General features: G+C 43.6%; 1 protein-coding gene across 10 annotated transcripts in view; it reads right to left on the bottom strand.

Annotated features, from left to right (window-relative positions):
- MFSD11 (major facilitator superfamily domain containing 11) overlaps positions 1-19,639 on the bottom strand; it is a 68,748-nt gene that overhangs the window by 31,727 nt on the left and 17,382 nt on the right. For all 10 annotated transcript variants that reach the window (XR_010153097.1, XR_010153096.1, XR_010153095.1 and 7 more), the window contains 2 exons: positions 7,097-7,162; positions 4,646-4,771 (listed from right to left, as the gene is read on the bottom strand). Coding sequence is in view for 7 of the 10 variants with exons in the window: in XM_009433367.5 (XP_009431642.1) it covers positions 4,646-4,771; positions 7,097-7,162 (192 nt within the window). In the remaining 3 variants the exon portion in view is untranslated. The remainder of the gene's footprint in view (positions 1-4,645; positions 4,772-7,096; positions 7,163-19,639) is intronic.

Genomic DNA, 19,639 nt, shown 5'->3' with positions numbered 1-19,639 from the left:
TCCGGAAAGTGAGGAGCGTCTCTGCCCGGCCGCCATCCCATCTAGGAAGTGAGGAGCGCCTCTTCCCGGCCGCCATCACATCTAGGAAGTGAGGAGCGTCTCTGCCCGGCCGCCCATCGTCTGAGATGTGGGGACCGCCTCTGCCCCACCGCCCCATCTGGGATGTGAGGAGCGTCTCTGCCTGGCTGCCCCATCTGAGAAGTGAGGAGACCCTCTGCCTGGCAACTGCCCCGTCTGAGAAGTGAGGAGCCCCTCTGCCCGGCCAGCTGCCCCGTCCGGGAGGGAGGTGGGGGGGTCAGCCCCCCGCCCAGCCAGCCGCCCCGTCCGGGAGGGAGGTGGGGGGGTCAGCCCCCCGCCCGGCCAGCCGCCCAGTCCGGGACGTGAGGGGCGCCTCTGCCCAGCCGCCCCTACTGGGAAGTGAGGAGCCCCTCTGCCAGGCCACCACCCCGTCTGGGAGGTGTACCCAACAGCTCATTGAGCACGGGCCATGATGACAATGGCGGTTTTGTGGAATAGAAAGGGGGGAAAGGTGGGGAAAAGATTGAGAAATCGGATGGTTCCCGTGTCTGTGTAGAAAGAAGTATACATGGCAGACTTTTCATTTTGTTCTGTACTAAGAAAAATTCTTCTGCCTTGGGATCCTGTTGATCTGTGACCTTACTGCCAACCCTGTGCTCTCTGAAACATGTGCTGTGTCCACTCAGGGTTAAATGGATTAAGGGCGGTGCAAGATGTGCTTTGTTGAACAGATGCTTGAAGGCAGCATGCTCCTTAAGAGTCATCACCACTCCCTAATCTCAAGTACCCACGGACACAAACACTGAGGAAGGCCGCAGGGACCTCTGCCTAGGAAAACCAGAGACCTTTGTTCACTTGTTTATCTGCTGACCTTCCCTCCACTATTGTCCTATGACCCTGCCAAATCCCCCTCTGCGAGAAACACCCAAGAATGATCAATTAAAAAAAAAAAAAAGATATGCACATACATGTCACCAAAGAAGATATAAAGAGGGTAAATACACACATGAAAAGATGCTCAACATCATTACCCATTAAAGACAGAAAGTAAAACCACAATGAAACATGACTACACATCTATCACAATCGCTAACATCAAAAATAGTGATAACACCAAGTGCTGGCAAGGATTCAGAAAAACGGAATCACTCACACATTGCTGGTACAGCCACTCTGGAAAATATCTGGCAGTTCCTCTCAAGAGTAGGCAGCAGAGGGAGAAAGAACCCAGGCGGAGGCCAGCAGCCCCCATGGATTGAAGAGACGGGGATGTGACTCTAGGGATATCAGGGTGACCAGAGTTCACAGACAACGGTATCAGAAAGGAAAGCTACACAGAAAAACAATTCCAGAGAGCTGCAGACAGTCCCCCTGAGTCTTCAGCTGAGGACTGATCAGTACATAAAGTGAGCAAATTAGCAGAAGTCTGGGAAAGAACCAGCCAAGAGGATTAGCGGTATTAGGGCACCGCCCTCAGCTGGGTATAGTGTCTGGTCCCACCAGCCACTTAAAAGCTTATGATTCACAGGAACTGGGTGGAGCACACAGAAGGGTCTTCCCTTAGAAGCAGGAAATAATTAGCCCTAGACTGAGTAATGCTCCAGTCCTGCCCAACAAATCTTAAAAGGTATGCTGTTTTCAATTAAATGAACTACATCTAAGAACAAAGCTCAAAAATACTGACAGGAGGGCCAGGTGCAGTGGCTCATGCCTGTAATTCCAGCACTTTGGGAGGCCGAGGTGGGTGGATCAAGAGGTCAGGAGATTGAGACCAGCCTGGCCAACATGGTGAAACCCCATCTCTACTAAAAATACAAAAATTAGCCAGGCGTGGTAGCGGTTGCCTGTAGTCCCAGCTACTTGGGAGGCTGAGGCAGAAGAATTGCTTGAACCCCAGCGGCGAAGGTTGTAGCGAGCCAAGATCAAGCCACTGCACCCCAGCCTGGGCAACAGAGCAAGACTCTGTCCTTAAAAAAAAAAAAAAAAAAAAAGTTACTAAGGTAGAGTGTTAACAATAGATGAATCCTGTTAAAGGATATTCAGATGTTCCTTGTACTATTTTTATTTTTGCAATTTCTTTTTTTGTTTTGGTTTTTTGGTTTTTTTGAGACAGAATCTTGCTCTGTGGCCCAGGCTGGAGTGCAGTGGTGTGATCTGGATTCACTGCAACCTCCCACTTCAGCCTCCCAAGTAGCTGGGACTACAGGCATACGCCACTACACCTGGCTAATTTTTTTGTACTTTCTTTGTAGAGATGGGGTTTTGCCATGTTGCCCAGGCTGGTCTCAAACTCCTGAACTCAAGCGATCTGCCCACCTCAGCTCCCCAAAGTGCTAGAATTATAGGCGTGAGCACTGTGCCTGGCCTATTTTCGCAATTTCTTATCAATTTGAAATTATTTTTTTCAAAAAAGCAGGTTGCCTACAGAAAGTGAGTTTCTTCCCAGGTAGTCTACAGGCAGACACTAAACAAGCACTTACCAGAGAAGACTACCCTGCACTGACTCACCATGGCTAAGCTTCGCCCGCCATTTACATATCCATAACTCCCAACATCAATCTCCAGCCCACGAGTCCCTCCTGAGCATCAGCCTGCATTTCCCACTGGACACTTCTCTACTTGGGTGCCTCTCTGGTACTTACAGGTGTTCAAAATCCCATTCAGCAGATTTCCTCAAACCCCATCTCCTACAGCATTCTCTCTGCCCAGGTTACTCTGATCAACCTGGTCATCATTCTAGACATCTCTCCTCACACCACCACGCAACTGGTTACTAAGTTCTGCTGAAACCATGTTCTCATTATTCATTCAACACATTTAACGCATTTATTGGACGCCCAATATAGACCTTGTCCCGCTCCAGGTGTTGGCAATAAGGCAGGGGCCAAAAAGCAAAAACAAACAAACCCTCCGAAGTCCGCTTTACCCATGGTGCTTACCACTGTCTGACATACAAAGGTTTCTGTTTTTATTGTCTGTATTCTTCCTCAAGAATATAAGCTCTATATGGGCAGGTATTTTTGTCTATTTTGTTGACATGACAGATTACAATAAATCTTTGTTGAAGTTCCTCATATCTAACACAATATTCAATATACTGCAAGTGCTGAACAAATCTTTGTTGAACAAAGAATAACTAGTGGAGCATAATAAAAATATATATTTGGTGTTTGCTGCTAGTTCTTGGCACAGAAATCCTAAAAGGCCTGGAATTTCCTCAGTGATACGAGGGACATTAGTTATTCAGAAAGAGCCACTTTCAACCATACCGAAGTTTACGCTAAGGGGGCAACTCTTGGGGAGAGAGGGGTTGGCCTAGGATAGAGCTTTAGGATGAGGCTGGTTCCCAGAAAGACCAAGCCCTGAGGGCTAGAACTTCCAGGCCCCTTTCACTCCCACTTCAGGGAGGGAAGGCTGGAGATTAAATCAATCACCAATGGCCAATGATTGTTTTTTTGTTGCTGTTAGAGACAGGGTCTCCTTATGTTGTCCAGGCTGATCTCGAACTCCTGGGCTCAAGTGATCTTCCCACCTCGGCCTCCCAGTGAATGAGCCACTGCACCCAGCCATGTGGCCAATGATTTAATCAAGCATGCCTATGTAACAGGATCTCCATAAATCCCCCTAAACAGGGTTGGAGGAGCTTCTGGAGTGGTGAGCCCAAAATCCATGGAGACAGAGGCTCCTGCACTTAGGGACCCTTTCAGACCCCACCCTTTGCACCTCCTCATCAGGCTGCTCATCTGTATCCTTTATAATAAACTCTTAATAGTCAGGACAGCATTTTCCTGAGTTCTGTGAGTTGCTCTAGCAAATTATCAAACATGAAGGGGCAAGAGGGCTGTGGGAACCTCCAAATTTGTACCCAAGTCAGAGAGGTATGCCTGAGAGGCCTATGGACCCAGACTGTCTGTCTGTAGGACTGAACCCTTAAACCTGTGGAATCTGACACTAACTCTGGAGAGTTAAGTGTTAGAACAGGATTGAGCTGTTGGACACCCAGTTGGTGACAGGGAATCAGAGAACCAGAGTCAGGAATTCCAAGACTTTCTAAATATTTTAAGAGGAAAAGTCGGGAGACATTGTATGTTTTCTTACACAGGGTTTCCATCTGTGAATTATTTTGCAAATGTTTTATAATTTAGTTATATTAGAATAGCAATAATAGGCCGGGCATGGTGGCTCACACCTGTAATCCCAGCACTTTGGGAGGCCGAGGCGGGCGGATCATGAGGTCAGGAGATCGAGACCATCCTGGCTAACACGGTGAAACCCCGTCTCTACTTAAAATACAAAAACAAAAATAGCCAGGAGTGGTGGTGGGCGCCTGTAGGCCCAGCTACTTGGGAGGCTGAGGCAGAAGAATGGTGTGAACCCAGGAGGCGGAGCTTGCAGTGAGCTGAGATCGCACCACTGCACTCCAACTCTAGCCTCGGTGACAGAGCAAGACTCTGTCTCGGAAAAAAAAAAAAAGAATAGCAATAATAGAAAAATAAAAACACACGTTTGGGTAAAAATAAGTAGAAAAAACAGAAATTCAAGGACAAAGGTGAAGCACACTTAAAATTTCTATTTTACCTATAATAAACTGATATTTTTAATGCAAACGCTTTTTTTTAAAACCAACCTAAAATTTCTCCAATGCCGATGAAAATGCCAGAAAGTCCAATAAGGCTTTTCTCTTCTGCTCCAAATTTATTTGTAGCACCAATACAGGTTCCATATACACCAGAGAAGAAAGTTAATTCCAGACCTTTAGTTAAAAAAAAAAAAATCAGATGTAATTTATATATTCACATTTTTGTTTATCTTCCCATCTAGTAGTATCTGACGAAAGAATACTTGCGTAGTAAAACACATAAAACTCACAGAGACTGAAATATTAATCCCCAAGCAGAGCATAATGTGATGTAACTGATGAATTGAATTAGCTTCATGCTATGGACTAAATGTTTGTGTCCTCCCCAAATTCACATATTGAAACTCAAATTCCCCAAAACATGATGGTATTTGGAGATCGGGCCTTTTGGAGGCAATTAGGCCATGAGGGTGGAGCCCTCGCGATGTGATTAGTGCCCTTATAAATAGAGACAACAAAAAGCTTGCTTCCTGTCTGCTCTCTGCCACAGGAGGACACAGCAAGAAGGCAGCTGTCTACAACCAGGAACAGCCTGCACCACAAGCTGCGCATGGTGGCATCCTGCTCTCAGACTTCCCAGCCTCCAGAACTGTGAGAAATTAAGTGTCTGTTGTTTAAGCCACACAGTCTATGGAAATTTGTTATAGCAGCTAAAATTAAGATACCAAAAGACGGCATCTGCCATATATTTCAGATAAAAGTATACAACTCAAATGAACAGATATCCTTATGTTAAAACCTATCACTCTCCATGCAGGCGGAGATGGGCAGAGGTGATAATTAACGTAACTTTGTAACAGTGAAGCCTAACGTGCTCATTAACCTTGTTAGTAGCTTTCCAAAGAAACAGGAACATTCTTATTATTTTTTTTTTTTTGAGAGAGAGTCTTGCTCTGTTGCCCAGGCTGGAGTGCAGTGGTGCTATCTCAACTCACTGCAACCTCTGCCTCCCAGGTTCAAGCAATTCTCCTTGCCTCAGCCTCCCATGTAGCTGGGATTACAGGCGTGCACCACCACACCCGGGTAATTTATGTATTTTTAGTAGAGACGGGGTTTCACCGTTTTGGCCAGGCTGGTCTCGAACTCCTGACCCCAGGTGATCCACCCACCTCGGCCTCCCAAAGTGCTGGGATTACAGACATGAGCCACTGTGCCCAGCCCCTATTCAATTATATTCTTACTGTAATGGAAAGCCAATACATACTATATAATGTGTCTTAAAAGCACCATAATGTTTTAATTAAACCCCTTCTTCTAGGAAAAGAAAATTCCAAAGATTAAAAAATTAGAGTAAATCAGTAGGGGACCTTGATTCCCTAATGCTACAAAACCTTAACTGTGAATTTTAAAGATGTTTAATGTTTATTCTATTTCACCTAAAAATATGTTGTATCTATGAGGCACATAAAAGGAAAAGATTAACTAGCAAATTACAGCATTTTTTAAAAGAAAACAAATTTCTTTATCATTCTTGACTTAAGGGTACCCTGCCTGTTATCATACCACATTATGACATGCTTCTATTTCATTAGAAATGATTTTTTTTTTTTTTTTTTTTTTTTTTTTTTTTTTTTTTTTTTTTTTTGAGACAGAGGTCTTTACTCCCGTAGCCCAGGCTGGAGTATAGTGGTACCATCTCGGATCATGCAACCTTGACTTACTGAGCTCAGGTGATCCTCCCACCTCGGCCTCCTGAGTGGCTGGGGCTACAGGCATGCACCACCATACTCGGCTAATTTTTTGTATTTTTAGTAGAGATGGGGTTTCGCCATGTTGCCCAGGCTGGTCTTGAACTCCTGGGCTCAAGCAATCCACCCACCTCAGCCTCCCAAAGTGCTGGGATTACAGGTGTGAGCCACTGCACCTGTCCAGAAATGATTTTAATCCATATAAAGTTACAGATTTCTTTATCGTTATTTTCTGTAGCGCTCTGCGTTGCCTAAAACCACTGGTCCCAAAGAGCCATGTGTCCTGGTTTTTCTGAACCTTGTGTGGAATCCTTCCACACTGAATTTGGGCCAACCCTGTGATTTGCCGTCACCAACAGAATCCAGTAGAAGTGATGCTGGGCTAGACTGAAGCCTGAGCTTTAAGAAGTTCTGGTATTCTTTCCTGTTGCCTTTTTTGGAGCCATCAGTCCATTAACTAAGGTGTCTGGCTATCCTGCCGGATCACAAGGTGATCTTATGGAGGGGGTCGTGTAGATGGAGAGCAGCTCTGAGACTACACAAAAAGAGAGATACTCAGCCTTTCATCTGACCACAGTGAAGGCGACACATGAAGGAAACCAGCCACAAGAGACCCCAAGTGACACCATGAGAAGAACCATTCACTGAGCCCAGTCACTGCACAGAATTGTGAGAAATAATAACGTGGCTCATTTTCAACTCCTTATTGTCATTATGCAGCAAGAGAAAATAAGAACAGTAATTCCATTACCTGTATAAGCAGTTGTAATACTAAGAAGGAGCATCTCCTTGGTGACACATAACTTAAAAGACTTTTCTGTAAACAAAAAAATTTAAGAGTACTTAATTAGACTTTAGTTAATAAAACAAACATTCTAAAACATTCCTTCAACCAAAACACCCCTTGTCAATAATGCCAGTAAACGAACACTTTGGGATAGAACTTTTTCAGATTAAAATGCTTAAGGCATGAACTAAATTTGCCCTATAAATAAAACGTTTATTTCAAGTGCTTAAATACATTCTACAGATGCATTTCCTCAGCACATTTTCCAGCTCTTATAACAAAAACATGAAAAGGAGGAAAAAAATAGAATCAAACAAAACAACAAAGTACTTCAAAAGGCATGATTAACCGTTAGGCTCTTGAAAGAGTCAACAATCAGCAAAGCACTGACTTCCCTAAAGAATTATCATGGAGCAGCTTTAAGAGTGGACTCAAGATCAGAATCACAGGGCAGCTTTTTGGCCATACAGAAGCTGGGCACCACTTCCCAAGATTCTGACTCTGTAGCTCTGAGGACTGAAACTTGCATTGTGCATATTTGTTTCTAGTCACTTTAATGTTTGTTTTTACACTGTTTATTTAGTTGAAATCTGCAATGGATAATGCATTTCTAAAAACTCCGCATTTAACTGACTTTTTTGGAACCTATTCACATTTCATAATTTAAGGACCACTACTCTAGTACACAAAACTAACAGTGGATCCAGATTTTAATTGTGATTTATCTGCTGGCCACGAAACTTACCTAAGTCACAAACACTGGCCTAAATCTCTCCATATGTAAGAAAGGATACTTTTTTCTCTAATTTCACTGTACTAAGAATAAATATAAGAAGACATTTTGTACCAATCATTTTCAAGTATTTCCAGGAAAAAAATACACAACCAGTGCAAAGTTTAAAACAATACTTTTAACTTAAAAAACTACTAGCAAAGCATGTTCATTTTATTTTATTTATTTATTTAGGTTTCTGTCTTTTTTTTTTTTTTTGAGACAGAGTCTCACTTTGTCACCCAGGCTGGAGTAGAGTGGCGCGATCTTGGCTCACTGCAGCCTCCCCCTCTAGGGTTCAAGCGATTCTCCTGCCTCAGCCTCCTGAGTAGCTGGGATTATAGGCCCACACCACCATGCCCAGCTAATTATTTTGTACTTTTAGTAGAGAAGGGGTTCTGCCATGTTGGCCAGGCTGGTCTCGAACTCCTGACCTCAGGTGATCCACCCACCTCGGCCTCCCAAAGTGCTAGGATCACAGACGTTAGCCATCACTCCTGGCCACATGTTCATTTTAGAAAAATCAGAAGACTTAGCTAACAAAAAGAAATTCTAAAAGATTATCTAGTATGATCCTATTATGATGTATGCATGTCATTATATATTTGTACAAACCCATAAAAGGTACCACACCAAGAGTGAATCCTAACGTAAACCATGGTCTTTAGGTGATAACGACATGTCAGTGTAGGCTCATTATAACAAATGTGCTCTGGTGGGGAACATTAATAACAGAGGGAAGTTCCATACATGTGGTATAGGGGCCACATGGGAACTCTACTTTCTGCCCACTTTTGCTATGAACATAAAATGATCTCAAAAATAAAGTCTATTTAAAAAACCCATCAATCTATTTGCAGAAATAGATTGATCCTAAAATTCATGGCCAGACCTGGTGGCTCATGCCTATAATCCCAACAATTTGGGAGGCTGACTTGGGAGAATCGCTTGAGCCAAGACCAGCTTGGGCAACATGGCGAAATCCTGTCTCTACAAAACACTACAAAAATTAGCCAGGCATGGTGGTACACGCCTATAGTCCCAGCTACTTGGAAGGCTAAGATGGGAGGATCGCTTGAGCCTGGGAGATTGAGGCTGCAGTGAGCTCTGATCACGCCACTGTACTCCACCCTGGGCGGCAGAGCAACACCCTGTCTCAAAAAAAAAAAAAAAAAAAAGGAAATTCAAGGTACCCACAATAGCCAAAATAATATTGAAAAGTAACAAAGTTGGAGGATTCACAATTTCCAATTTCAAAACATACAGGAATCAACACAGCATGGTACTGGCATAAGAATATATCTATCTATCTAGAGATAAATGTTTATATCTACAGTCAATTTATTTTTACAAGAGTGACAAAAAAACAGACTTTTCAGCAAATGGTGCAACTACAACAGGATATTGACATGCAAAAGAATAAAGCTGGATTCCTATCTCAAACTATATGTAAAAATTAACTGAAAATGAATCACAGACCTAAATGTAAGAGCTAAAACTAAAAAAACTTTTAGAAGAAAATATAGGAGTAAATTTTCAGGACCTGGGGTGAAGCAAAATCTTAGGACATCAAAAGCACACACAACAGAAGAAAAACTAAACAAATTGACTACATCAAAATTAAAAACTTTATCAAAGCCACAGTAAGACATCCCCTCACACCTGTTGGGATGGCTATTATCAAAAAGACAAAAGGTAACAAGTGTTGATGAGGATGTGGAGGAAAGACAACCCTTGTACGCTACTGGTGAGGATGTAAATTGGTACAGCGAATATGGAAAACAATATGGAAGGTCTTCAAAAAACTAAAAACATGTTATGATCCAGCAATTCTACCTCTGGGCATATATCCAAAGGAAATGAAAGCAGTATCTCAAAGTGATAGCTGCACTTCCATGTTCATTACAGCAGTATTATATTTATGTGTGTGTGTGTGTGTGTGTACTAATTATATAGCAAAGACATGGAAACAACTAAGTGTCCTTAAATGGATGAATAAAGAAAATGTGGTATATACAATGGTATATTTTTCAGCCTTACAAAAGGAAATCCTGCCATTTAGGGCAACGTGGATGAACCTGGAGAGCATTACGCTAAGTGAAATAAGCCAGACACAGAAAGACAAATATTGCATGATCTTACTTATATGGGGAATATTAAAAAGTCGAATTCATAGAAGCAGAGAGTAGCATAGTGGTTGCCGGGACTGGAGGGTGGGGGAAATAGGGAGATGTTGGTTAAAGAGTAGAAAGTTTTCGTTAGGCAGGATGAGTGAGTGCTGAGGATCTAATGTACAACTTGGTGTTGACAGTTAATAACACTCTATTGTATACTTGAAATTTGGTTGGAAAGTAGATCTTAAATGTTCTCATTACACATGCAAAAAAAAGATAACTATGTGAGGTGATGGATATGTTAACTAGCTTGAGTGTGACCATCATTTCACAATGTATACATATATCAAAACACGTGGCTGAGTGCTAGGGCTCACGCCTGTAATCCCAGCACTTCTGGAGGCAGGCGAATTGCTTGAGGCCCAGAGTTCAAGATTAGCCGGGCCAACATGGTAAAATCCCATCTCTATTAAAAATACAAAAAAATTAGCTGGGCATGGTGGTATACCCCTGTAATCCCCACTACTCGGGAGGCTGAGGCACCAGAATCGCTTGAACCCAGGAGGAGGAGGCTGCAGTGAGCTGATATCATGCCACTGCACTCCAGCCTGGGTGACAGAGCAAGATTCTGCCTCAAAAAAAAAACAAAAACAAAAACATGTTGTAACTCATAAATATATACAATTTTTATAAGTTATACCTCGATAAAGTTGGGGGAATTTTTTTTTTTAAGTTTTGTGCTTCAAAAGATACTATCAAGAAAATGAAAAGTCAATCTATAGAACGGGAGAAAACATTTGTTTGTTTTCCTAGAGCGTTTGCTGAAATAAAATGGGAGAAAATATTTGTAAATCATATATATAGAACTTTTATCTAGAATATATAAAGAACTCTTACAACTCATTAATAAAAACAGAATCCAATTTAAAAATGGGCAAAGGATCTAACTAGGGCCGGGCGCTCACGCCTGTAATCCCAGCACTTTGGGAGGCCGACGCGGGTGGATCACTTGAGATCAGGAATTCAAGACCAGCCAGGCCAACATGGTGAAATCCCGTCTCTACAAAAAATATAACAGTTAGCCGGGAGGGGTAGCATGCACCTGTAATCCCAGCTACTCGGGAGGCTGAGGCAGGAGAGTCACTTGAACCTGGGAGGTGGAGGTTGCAGTGAGTCGAGATTGTGCTACTGCACTCCAGCCTGGGTGGCAGAGCAATACTCCACCTCAAAAAAAAAAACAAAAAAAAAAAAACAGAAAATAACTGCAAGCACGTGGAAACACGGCAAACTCATCCTCTGCTAGTAGAAATGTAAAGTGGTAAAACAATCTGGCAGTTCCCCCACAGGCTAAGCAGTCAGACACCACATGACCCAGCAATTCCACCATTCCTAGGTGTGCATCAAAGAGATCTGAAAACACATCCACACAAAAACTTGTACACGAACTTTATGTATTACTCATTGTGGGAGTTCAGTCAGGATGGTGGGGAAAATTATAAGACGCAAACCTTCTTGGAAGGCCTGGGGCGTTTGCATAAGCTCCAGTGATAAACTTAGCTGAAGGCAGCCTTGTCCCCTTAGTTAAATAAATTACAGTAGAAACAAAGGAATGTGGGGAGTTAAAAAAAAAAAAAAAGGAATGTGGGGAGTTTATCTAATTAGCTTGTTTACTCTTGTGGTCCTAAGGCTAACCTTTGATTTCCCGTGGGTGCTTAATTGCTTTCTACTCGGGAAGTCCACGATGTCAATTACCCTCTAGTGGTGTTGACTCAAGCCTTTGTCAATTAATATTTACTGAATAAATGTGAGTCTCACTAGCTGGTCAAGGCCGCCTTTTTTTTTTTTTTTTTTTTTTTTTTTGGAGACGGAGTCTCGCTCAGTCGCCCAGGCTGGAGTGCAGTGGCGCGATCTCGGCTCACTGCAAGCTCCACCTCCTCGGTTCACACCATTCTCCTGCCTCAGCCTGGGACTACAGGCGCCCGCCACTATGCCTGGCTAATTTTTTTGTATTTTTAGTAGAGACAGGGTTTCACCGTGTTAGCCAGGATGGTCTCCATCTCCAACTGTTTACAGCACTCTGCGTGGAGTCTGTAAGCTGCCCGGATGCTCAGCCAAACTGGCAAAGCAGAATATCTGTGTGTCAGTGTACTTTATTCATCCGTTGTTGGGTCAGGGTCTGCAGGACAGACCCCTGAAACTCATAATACATAAAATATAGGAATGACTCAAATTTCATAATATATTGTGACATGAATGAGCCTTGAAACCATTATGTTAAAAGAAACCAGGCACTAAAGACCACATGTTGTATGATTCTATTTACATAAAATGTCCAGAATAAGCAAATCTATAGACAAAGTAGAGGAATGTTGCAATAGTAGTGAAAGGGGAGAAAGTTGGGAGTGCCTTAGGGAAGTTGCATTAGGAGGCTGGAATGAGAAGTGACTCTAACGTGCACAGGGAAAATGCTCTAAAATTGAGTAAAGTGATGGTTACGCGACTCTGAATATAATAAATTGTACTGACTTTGCAATGGATTCTTTAGATTGATTAAATGGGTGAATCATATGGTATATGAATTTTTTTTTTTTTTTTTTTGAGACGGAGTCTAGCTCTGTCGCCCAGGCTGGAGTGCAGTGGTGTGATCTCGGCTCACTGCAAGCTCCGCCTCCTGGGTTCACACCATTCTCCTGCCTCAGCCTCCCAAGTAGCTGGGATTACAGGCACCCGCCACCACGCCCGGCTAATTTTTTGTATTTTTAGTAGAGATGGGGTTTCACCGTGTAAGCCAGGATGGTCTTGATCTCCTGACCTCGTGATCCGCCCGCCTCGGCCTCCCAAAGTGCTGGGATTACAGGCGTGAGCCACTGCGCCCAGCCAGTATATGAATTATATCTCTATTTAAAAAAGCAGAATCTAACACCTTAATGAATCTCCTTCCAGTCTTTTTCTATGCGTTTTTTACAAAAACAAATTCTACTATATATTCTCTATTTTATCATCTGTTTTCACGTAATATACAGCAGAATTTTTTGAACATTCACAGAGATAATTTTTATGGCTAGGGTAATCTATTATATAGATGTACTAATGTCTAACAGTTGAATACTTATTTCCAGTATCTCACTGCTATAAACATCTTAGTAGCTAGATCTTGCCACAATATTTAATTATTTCCTGAGGATAATCTTATTAGTGAAATTGGTTATTCCACTGGGGCAAAGGTTATAAACATTTTTATCCCTTTTGATACCTAATGACAAATCACTTTTTATAAAGTACTACAAGTATATATCAGCAATGTAGTCTTCCCCAGGATGGAGTCTTGCTCTTGTCACCCAGGCTGCAGCGCAACAGCACGATCTCGGCTCACTGCAATCTCTGTCTCCCAGGTTCAAGTGATTCTCCCGCCTCAGCCTCCTGAGTAGCTGGGATTACAGGCACTCACCACCATGCGCGGCTAATTTTTGTATTTTTAGTAGAGATGGGGTTTTGCCATGTTGGCTAGGCTGGTCTCGAACTCCTGACCTCATGATCCGCCCACCTCGGCCTCTCAAAGTGCTGGGATTACAGGCGTGAGCCACTGCGCCCGGCCAGCAATGTAGTCTTATGCATATAATTACCTGTCCCCCCGCCCATAATATTGAGAATTATGTTTTATCTTTTGAAATCCGATAGAAACTGTTCCTGGCCAGGCACAGTGGCTCACGCCTATAACCCAGCACTTTGGGAGGCGAAGGTGAACAGATCACCTGAGGTCAGGAGTTCAAGACTAGCCTGGCCAACATAACAAAATCCCACTTCTACTAAAAATACAAAAATTAGCCAGGTGTGGTGGCATTCACCTGTAATCCCAGCTACTCAGGAGCCTGAGTCAGGAGAATCCCTTGAACCCAAGAGGTGGAGGTTGCAGTGAGCCGAGATCGCACCACTGCACTCCAGCCTGGGTGACAAGAGCGAAACTCCCGAGACTCCGTTTTTAAAAAAAAAAAAGAAAGAAAACTGCTTCTAATTTGCACTTTACTTACATAGTTGACCCTTGAACAACATGGGTTTGAACTTCAGGGGTCCACTTCTGTGCAGACTTTCTTCTGCCCCTGCCAACCAAGACAGCAAGACCAACCCCCTCCCTCCTCCTCCTCAGTGTGATGATGAGGATGAAGATCCAGATGATCCACTTCCACTCAACGAACAGCAAATATAGTTTCTCTTCCTTACAATTTTCTTTTCTTTTATTTTTTTTGAGACAGAGTTTAGCTCTTTTGCCCAGGCTGGAGTGAAGTGGCATGGCTCACTGCAACCTCTGCCCCGCCACCACCCCCACCCCAGGGTTCAAGCAATTCTCCTGCCTCAGCCTCCCGAGTAGCTGGGATTATAGGCACCAGCCACCACGCCTGGCCAATTTTTGTATTTTTAGTAGAGACGGAGTTTCGCCATGTTGGCCAGGCTGGTCTCGAACTCCTGACCTTAGGTGATCTGCCAGCCTCAGCCTCCCAAAGTGCTGAAATTACAGGCATGAGCCACCATGCCCAGTCTCCTTACGATTTTCTTAATATTTTCTTTTCTCTAGCTGACTTTATTATAAGTCTACAGTATATAATATGTATAGAAAATATGTGTGGCTCATGCCTGTAATCCCAGCACTTTGGGAGGCCAGGTGGGTGGATCACTTGAGGTCAGGAGTTCAAAACCAGTCTGGCCAACATGGTGAAACTCCATCTCTACTAAAAATACAAAAAAAAAAAAAAAAAAAGGCCGGTCACGGTGGCTCACACCTGTAATCCCAGCACTCTGGGAGGCCAAGGTAGGCGGATCACGAGATCAGGAGAACGAGACCATCCTGGTTAACACGGTGAAACCCCATCTCTAGCAAAAATACAAAAAAACATTAGCCAGGCATGGTGTTACATACCTGTAGTCCCTGCTACTCAGGAGGCTGAGGCAGGAGAATCGCTTAAACCTGGGGGGCGGAGGTTGCAGTGAGCTGAGATCGCGCCACTGCACTCCAGCCTGGGTGACAGAGCCAGACTCCATCTCAAAAAAAAAAAAAAAAAAGAAAAATACAAAAAATTTAGCTAGGCGTGGTGTCAGGCACCTGTAATCCCAGCTACTCAGGGGATTGAGGCAGGAGAATCACTTGAACCCAGGAGGCGGAGATTGTAGTGAGCTGAGATAGAACCACTGCACTCCAGCCTGGGTGACAGAGTGCCAGTCCACCTCAAAAAAAAAAAAAAAAAAGAAATATATTTTATTTTATTTTATTTTTCGGGGACAAGTTCTTGCTCTGTCACCCAGGCTGGAATGCAGTGGTGTGATCATAATTCTCTGCAGCCTCAATCTCCCAGGCTCAATTGATTCTCCTGCCTCAGCTCTCCAAGTATTAATAGCTGGGACGTGCCACCATTCCCAGCTAATTTTTATTTTTATTTTTAGTAGAGATAAGGTCTCACTATGTTGCTTAGGCTGGTCTCGAACTCCTGAGCTCAAGTGATCCTCCCAACTTTGGCCTCCCAAAGTGCTGGTATTACAGGTGTGAGCCACTGTGCCTGACTCAAAATTTGTGTTAATCAACTGTTTATGTTATCAGTAAGGCTTCCAGTGAACAGTGACCTTAGTTAAGTTTTGAGGGAGTCAAAAGTTATATGTGTATTTTCAACTGTGTGTGGGGGGTAGGGGTGTGTGGAATGGAGTGTCCACGCCCCACACTGTTCAAGGGTCAATTATACTTAAGTTGTAACAATTTTTTCCATATTTGTAAAATGCCTATTTTCTACTGGAGTGTTTATACTTTTCTTATTGGTTCATAACAGCTCTTTATCACATATTGCAAATATTTTCCCCAGATTTTCCTTGCCGTTTCAAGTTTGTTAGGTTGTGTGACTGAAGTTTTACATTTATTTTCTTCAATCACTTTTTTTTTTTGAGACCTGGTCTCGCTCTGTGCCCACGCTGGAGTGCAGTGGCGCCATCACTGTTTACTGCAGCCTTGACCTCCAGGGCCCAAGCAATCCTTCCACCTCAGCCTCCCAAGTAGCTGGGGCTGCAAGTGCATGCCCCAAAACCCAGCTAATTTTTGTACTTTTTGTAGAGAGAGAGGTGCATCATGTTGCCCAGACTAGTCTCAAACTCCTGGGCTCAAGCAATGCCCCCATCACCTTGGCTTCCCAAAGTGCTGGTATTACAGGCATGAACCACTGTGCCCAGCCTCAATTACTTTATAAAGTGAAGTATGGATCTATATTATTTTTCTATGCAGTCAGCTATGTAACCTTGCTTAAGACCCACTTTTATTGTATCCTATATTCCTCTACGAGCATGGGCCTGATTCTAGACTTTGTTTTATTGGTCTTGCTATTCTGATGTTTGCAAATGAATCTATAATAGGTTTTAGTGTTTACTAGGATAAGTCTCTTGCCTTCTTTGAGAACATTTTTTTTTTTTTTTGAGACACAGTCTCACTCTGTCACCCAGGCTGGAGTACAGTGGTGCGATCTTGGCTCACTGCAACCTCCGCCTCTTGGGTTCAAGCAATTCTCTGCCTCAGCCTCCCAAATAGCTGAGATTACAGGCACCCACCACCATGCCCGGCTAATTTTTTTGTATTTTTAGTAGAGACAGGGTTTCACCATCCTGGCCAGGTTGGTCTTGAACTCCTGACCTCGTGATCCACCCGACTCGACCTCCCAAAGTGCTGGGATTACAGGCATGAGCCACCGCGCCCGGCCTGAGAACATTTTCTTGGCTGTTTTCAGACATTCATCCTAGCAGATGAATTTTAGCATTGTTTCCTCAAGATCAAAAAATCAATGTTTAAAAACTTTACAAACATATTTTAGAAGCACACTAAATGTATAAATTCAGTTCGGGAAGTAAGTGCTTTTAGATAGTATGTAGGAAACCTTCTCTGTACAACATTCATCACAGCCCCAACCACAGGAATGTCATGATTAATTAATAAATGAAGCACTGGCCACACACAGGCCACATGAAGCCTTGCCATTCATTCTCCCTCTCTCCCTGTGCCTCTGGCTCCCTTGCCACCTCACGACTTCCTGTTGTGCCCCAATTGCCCAGGAACTGGCCCCTGAGTCTACTTTCCCTGCAGCACCCTACGTGCCATACCTTCTCCCTCTTCAAACCTGACAGCCCAATATCCTATGACAAATCAATCCAATCAAGTAACTGACCAGCTCCGTAATGCAAAGCATGTGGCCCAAAATGTGTCAGTGCTTCCTTTTACAGACAGAGTTCAGGCAAAGTCTGTCCAACTGTCTAGGTGAGATGTCCTGAATCTGGTTAACATTAACAGACAGGCAGAGGGGGATCTATGATGGAGCAGCCTCACCATGGCTGGGGACACCATCCCATAAGCCAGGTCATCTACCTCCCTTTAACGACTCCAATCTCACCAAGTAAGCCAATGTGGCTTTCTAGCCTGCTGACAAGAAGAAGGAAATATCCATGAAAGGGCTCACTAAGAAATGTCAAGTGCCATCAAAAATGGTTAGATTGCCATTTCTATGAGTTTAGCTTGAGTCCTTTTCCCCTCTGGCCTCTGTGATCAATAATGGGTATTCTTTTTTTTTTTTTCTGAGATGGAGTCTCACTCTGTCGCCCAGGCTGGAGTGCAGCGGTGCAATCTCGGCTCACTGCAACCTCCGCCTCCTAGGCTCAAGCAATTCTCCAGCCTCAGCCTCCTGAGTAGCTGGGATTACAGGCACCCGCCACCATGCCTGGCTAATTTTTGTATTTTCAGTAGAGATGGGTTTCACCATGTTGGTCAGGCTGGTCTTGAATGCCGGACCTCAAGTGATCCTCCCACCTCAGCCTCCCAAAGTGATGGCATTACAGGCATGAGCCACTGCACCCGGCCTAATAATGGGTATTCTGACAGACAAGTTTCTAGGCCTGCAAAGATGAAAGCCAAACTTTTGACAGTGATTGACCTCCTACCTTGCTAAGGGAGTCAGAGTATAATCCTTTTAATTATCACGTGTGGCTCAATTTATAATTATAAATGCATTCCCCAGCCAGGTGTGGTGGCTCACGCCTATAATCCCAGCACTCTGGGAGGCCGAGGCGGGTGGATCACTTGAGGTCAGGAGTTTGAGACCAGCCTGGCCAAAATGGAGAAACCATCTCTACTAAAAAATGCAAAAATTAGCTGGGTGTGGTGGCACGTGCCTGTAGTCCCAGTTACTCAGGAGGCTGAGGCAGGAGAATCACTTGAATCCGGGAGGCAGAGGTTGCAGTGAGCCAAGATGGTGCCCGTGCACTCCAGCCTGGGCAACAGAGCATGACTCTGTTTCAAAAAAAAAACAAAAAAAAAAAAACGCTGGGTGCAGTGGCTCATGCCTGTAATCCCAGCAGTTTGGGAGGCCAAGGCGGGTGGATCACCTGAGGTCGGGAGTTTGAGACCAGCCTAACCAACGTGGAGAAATCCCGTCTCTACTAAAAATACAAAAATTAGCCAGGTGTGGTGGCACATGCCAGTAATCCCAGCTACTTGGGAGGCTGAGGCAGGAGAATCGCTTGAACCCGGGAGGTGGAGGTTGTGGTGAGCTGAGATCGCGCCATTGCATTCCAGCCTGGGCTACAAGAGCAAAACTCCGTCTCAAAAAAAAAAAAAAATATATATATATATATATACACGCACACGTACATATATACATATACACATATATATACATATATACATATACACATATATATACATATACACACACATATATACACACATATATATGTAAAAAACTATGAATATATTCCTGAAACAATATACTACGTATAGAAGGCTCAGACTCCCATGCTCATAGACCTTTTCTAAAAAAACAAGCTACAGGCATTTCTGGCCAAGAGTTAACAAGCTTTGTGTCATCTGAGCCAGGCCATGGCTGATTAGATCAAGAATCTGCACTCCAGCCCAAGGCAACCTAGAAACTAATCATAAGTACTCAAGGGCCATAAGGGCCACATGTCATTAACGCCCTGTGGCCTACAATAGGCTTAATGAATACACATGGTCTCAAAAGGCTGCTCTCTTCTTGAGAATAACTGCCCCAGTCAGATTCCCTCTCCTGAGAAGACAAAGAAGCTGAGAGAGCCATAGGCAGAAGCAAAAGGGACTCACTGGAAGTTTCTGAAGGAAATTATGAGAATCTGGCTCAAATCCCAATTCAGCCACCTACTAACTGGTTGACTTTGGGTAAATTATTTAATTTTTTTTTTTTTTGAGACAGTCTCACAGCTGCCGAGGCTGGAGTGCAGTGGCGTGATATCAGCTCAGTGCAACCTCCACCTCCTGGGTTCAAGCAATTCTCTTGCCTCAGTCTCCCAAATAGCTGGGACCACAGGCGCACGCCACCACACCCGACTAATTTTTTATTTTTAGTAGAGACGGGGTTTCGCCATGTTGGCCTGGCTGGTCTCAAACTCTTGACCTCAAGTGATCCACTCACCATGACCTCCCAAAGTGCTGGCATTACAGGTGTGAGCCACCATGCCTGGCCCTTAAATTATTTAATTTCTCTAAGCCTCAGTTTTCTGTTCTGTTAAACTGAGACAATGATAGGTGTGTATTATATAATACTTGTAGAATTGTGAGAATTACATAGAGTAAAA

This window comes from Pan troglodytes, chromosome 19 (genome assembly GCF_028858775.2).
Source record: "Pan troglodytes isolate AG18354 chromosome 19, NHGRI_mPanTro3-v2.0_pri, whole genome shotgun sequence".
NCBI lineage: Eukaryota > Metazoa > Chordata > Mammalia > Primates > Hominidae > Pan > Pan troglodytes.
This window is presented reverse-complemented; position numbering and strand designations above follow the sequence as displayed.